We start from the raw sequence: 4,417 nt of genomic DNA, 5'->3' as shown, positions 1-4,417 counted from the left end.
AAAAAAAAAAAAAATGCTCTAACAGTGGTTATCATTGAGGTCTGGAATTAGCAGGGCTTTTTGCTTTCTGTGTTGTGCATTGGCATTGCTAACTGAGAGTATTTATAAGATTCACAAGGGGAAAATCGAAGCAGGCAGACTCCTTGACCTCAGGCAGAGGGCTACAAGGACGCCTGTAGGAAGACTTGAAAACCCCCCACACGACAGGGCCGATGTCGGCGTTATGATTGTCTGTGGAAGTGACCTATCTTTCAGCCTCAGCACCCTGCTCCCAACTCAGAGCTGTTCCCCTCTCTCGAACACTTTTCCTCACATTCACATGATCACTCCTCAACGTCCTTCAAAAGTCTCCCACTCGGGGACACTCCTCAGCCAGTCTACCTAAACCCGCACCCCACACCTGTCACTTGCTTCGCCCTCTACTCCCGCACCCTGATTTGTTTTTCTTCATTGCCCTTTTACCAGGGGGTACTTATGTATTTCTTCACTTTCTTTACCCCTTGGTAATGAAATCTCTAGGAGAGCATAGACTTAGTCTTGTCTCATTCCCACTGCTGTATCTCCAGCACCCAGAACAGTGTCTAGCATGTAGCAAACAAACACTCACTAAATATTAGCGAAATGGATGAATGAATATCAAACAAATTATTAGGAATATCTCCTTTTCCACCATGACTCCTAGAGAGTGTGTGTGCATGTGTTTACAAGAGCATGTGGCTTTGGAATTGGAGCGATCTTGCTCTCGGTGGAACACCTAGTGAGGCTGCAGTCTTGATCAAGACAGCAGACTTCCCCATCTTGGCCAATGGGTTTTTATTTTTAAGACAGGCACCAGCTCAGGTGGTTGGGGAGCCAGCGCTCCACAGTCCTCCCGTCTGTTCCAAAGCACAGGTTCCATCATTACTCAGGTGTGCTGAGGCCAACAAATCAGGGGACACTTGCCATCAAAATACTCATGGTTCCCAAGAGGAAGGAGCATGCCATGCCACACAGGGCCACATGGGGAAGCATCAGGGCCAGTCAGGAGACAGAAGGGGTGGGGAGAAATGTGGGCAAGAGGCTTTACAGTCTCTTCTGCAGGAAGGAACGGCCAAGGCAGAGTAAGCAGGCTTAGGTTTGGTAGTTTGAATGATTTCAGTGGCTCTGAGGTGTAGGGGCTGTCCCTGAACTGTCTGGTATCTGGCTCTAAGATGATTAGGGGCAAAAGGATAGTGGCCCCAGGTGTAAAAGCCAGTTATAGGAGGTGGTTGGGGAGTGGGCTCTGAATTGGTCAGTTTGCATCTGAAAGGCCTGCAGTGAGGGCCACTCTCTCCTGGGTCAGCAAGGCCCTGGATGCCAAAGCATCAGAAACACCAACAATAGGCTGGCGCAGTGGCTCACGCCTGCCATCCCAGCACTTTGGGAGGCTGACACAGGAGGATCGCTTGAGGTCAGGAGTTCAAGACCAGCCTGGGAAACATAGTGGGAACCCCAGACTAGCACACAGAGATTGTCTTTGATGGAGGAAAGGGTGTCCAAAAGAAGGAGTATATGAGTTTCCTTTTCTTTCCCCACCACTTGGCTTAAAAGATAATCCCCAAACTACACTGCAAAGTGGACTTTTACAGCTGAGTTCCTGGTCACATGTTAGCCACAGGGAGGAGGATGAGGAGCATCCAGCACCCATGAGGGTATCAGATGGACCCTGGGCCTGAGCTAACCCAACAGTAAAGTGGAATGCTTCTCAAAGTGAAATGAAATCATCTTGCAGCTTTCAGAGAGGACGCTTGGGAAGATACTAGCAGACACCGGAGATGTGGCTTTTAGGAATGGCTGCATGGAAATCTGTCAGGGAGCAAGGATTTGAAAGATTTGTAAATAAGCAAAGATGCCATGAGCACTCAAATGCTTTCAAGTACTCTATGAAGCACTATGGGGCAAGTGAATTATTCAGTTAATATCATTAATTTCCATCCTAATGGTAATATACCATTAAAGTAGGATTTTTTCTATTTGGTTTTAATGTAAAATTTAAAAAGTACTGTAGACCTAATCTTAACTCTACCCTCAGTAAGTATCCCAAAAATGACACACAGCTGTTGTGTGTGTGTGTGTGTGTGTGTGTTGCTGTCTGTAACTAAAAGGAAAAACAACTCTCTAAAACAAATTGCTAAAATGAATAATTAACTGTATGTGAAAACCTAAATATATTAATATTTTAAACAAAACAGTTAATCCCTTTTGGAGAATAATTATTCCAAATTATGCTACAAAGAATCTTGGAATCGAGGCTCAGAGAGGTGATACAGTTTGTCCCAAGTCACACAGTGAATTAATGCTGCCCTTGGGCCACCGTCCTATTCTCCTGCCACCCCCATGCCCAACCACAGCACTCCCTTTCATGTCACTTGTCAGAATAAGCACTATAGTTATAGTCTTTTTAATCTGTATACAAACACCTTGAAAATTAAATCTTCCTCTGACGCCTTTTCATTCTTCTTTTCTGGATCCAAGCAGTCATGAAGTTGAGTTAGAAATTCCTCATGTTTCCTGCAATTCTTTGAGATTTGTTTCTTATTCTCCTCATTTTCTTTTGAACACTTTCTATCAGGCAAATAACAAATAAGTCGGGGTTTAACATCATGGAAGATAACATTCATCAAACCAAATCAGAACTTAAGCTCTCTGTGGGAAATAACTAATTGTCATTTTCAACACAACACAGTTTCCCAGACACAGAGCAAATTATTGTCATGCGAGCCCTGTAAGGGAAGGAGAAACGTGGAAGCAATTTCGGGGCACCTCCACTTGACAGAAAGGTAGGGAAATCCTCATGGCATCGTGGACCTAGTAACAGGAGGAGAGACGGATTCTCCTATCCTCAACCCTTAGGATCTACAGAAGTGGAAGCAGCTTCCGGACCACACATGGACACTTTGCCATGTGTGTGGTCACAATCCACACACCCACAGATCTCCACTGGGGCCTCACGGGGAAGCAGGAGAGTGCTACTACATTGGTTCTAGAGGGTCAAGCTCTGTTTCTTTTTTCTAACATTATACGTGATCTATCAGGGTCCTGGTTCATGGCCAAGCGTAACTATAACAACAAATACATCAGGAGGAGGGAAGCTTCTCACCACTAGAAAAGAAAGATTTTAGATCACTAACAAAGATCATAATTAGTTTACACACCCTGAGTCTTTAAAGAGTACTAGAAGAAAGGAAAGGAAATCAGTATATCACCTGCACCTCCATGTTTATTGCAGTTCTGTTCACAATAGCCAAGATGTGGAATCAACCTAAACGTCCACGTAATGGATGAATGGATAAAGCAAATGTGATAGATAGATAGATACAAACAGACAGATAGATAGATAGAATAGATATTACAATGGAATACTATTCTGCCATACAAAAGAATGAAATCCTGCCATTCGCAGCAATACGGATAGAACTGGAGGACATTATGTTAAGTGAAATAAGTCAGACACAGGATGATAAATACTGCATGTTCTCACTCATATGTGGGAGCTAAAAAAAATTGAGCTCATGGAAGTAGAGAGTAGAACTGTGGTTTATTAGAAGCTAGAGAGTGTGTGGGAGAGGGCAGGGAGAGGTTGGTTAACAGACACAAAATTACAGCTAGAAGGGAGGAATCATTTCTAGCGTTAGGTAGCACAGCAGGGTGAATACAGTTAACAGTAATTTAGTGTACATTTTCAAAAAGCTAGAAGATATTGAACGTTCACAACACAAAGAAATGATAAATGTTCAAGATGGTAAATGTGCTAATTAGCCTGATTTGATCCTTATACATTGTATATACCTATCGAAATATCGCTCTGTATCCCAAAAATGTGTACACATCAACTAAAAATATAAGGAGAAAAAAGAGTATTGAAAGGGTATTGAAACTGGCCAGGCAAGGAAAATCATGGATTTATGATGTGGTATGAATATTTTACTTCAAATGTCAAGAAACCTTGTTGAAATAATGCTTGAAGTGTTAGAGACTAAGAGATCATCAAAAAATAGACATACTTTAAAGGCAAATTCGAATCATTTCAGTAATTTAGTGTCATTTTTTTCAATATCTGAGATAATAAACATGATTATTGCTTTCCCTTGTTACCATGTCAAGTGTTTACTGCAAATTCTTTCACTCTATTCAAAGATTAACAAAGCACGTAATTGCAGATACTCAAAAGCATATCGTATGTCTATTTAGAAAAATGAATAACAATAAAAGACTAACATCACTATATCTCTGAATTCTTATTTTTAGCATATGAAAGGTAAATTTTTATTCAGTTTTTTAGACTCATGAAAAGCATAGTTAATGCTATCGTGCTGATTGATTTACATATATGATCCCATATATTAACCCCAAGATTTCAATATTATTTCCCCATTCCAAAGGGCTCTAACAACTTCCA

At 41.6% G+C, this 4,417-nt stretch overlaps 1 protein-coding gene across 1 annotated transcript in view; it reads right to left on the bottom strand.

Moving 5' to 3' along the window:
- Positions 1-4,417, bottom strand: part of CCDC170 (coiled-coil domain containing 170) — a 127,383-nt gene that overhangs the window by 56,034 nt on the left and 66,932 nt on the right. Inside the window, exon 4 of the mRNA XM_012646781.1 lies at positions 2,439-2,583. Within this exon, the coding sequence (XP_012502235.1) occupies positions 2,439-2,583 (145 nt within the window). The remainder of the gene's footprint in view (positions 1-2,438; positions 2,584-4,417) is intronic.

Source organism: Propithecus coquereli, unplaced genomic scaffold (assembly GCF_000956105.1).
Source record: "Propithecus coquereli isolate 6110/MARCELLA unplaced genomic scaffold, Pcoq_1.0 Scaffold25, whole genome shotgun sequence".
NCBI classification, from domain to species: domain Eukaryota; kingdom Metazoa; phylum Chordata; class Mammalia; order Primates; family Indriidae; genus Propithecus; species Propithecus coquereli.
The sequence above is the reverse complement of the archived record's forward strand: the minus strand, read 5'-3'. Positions and strand labels throughout refer to the sequence as shown.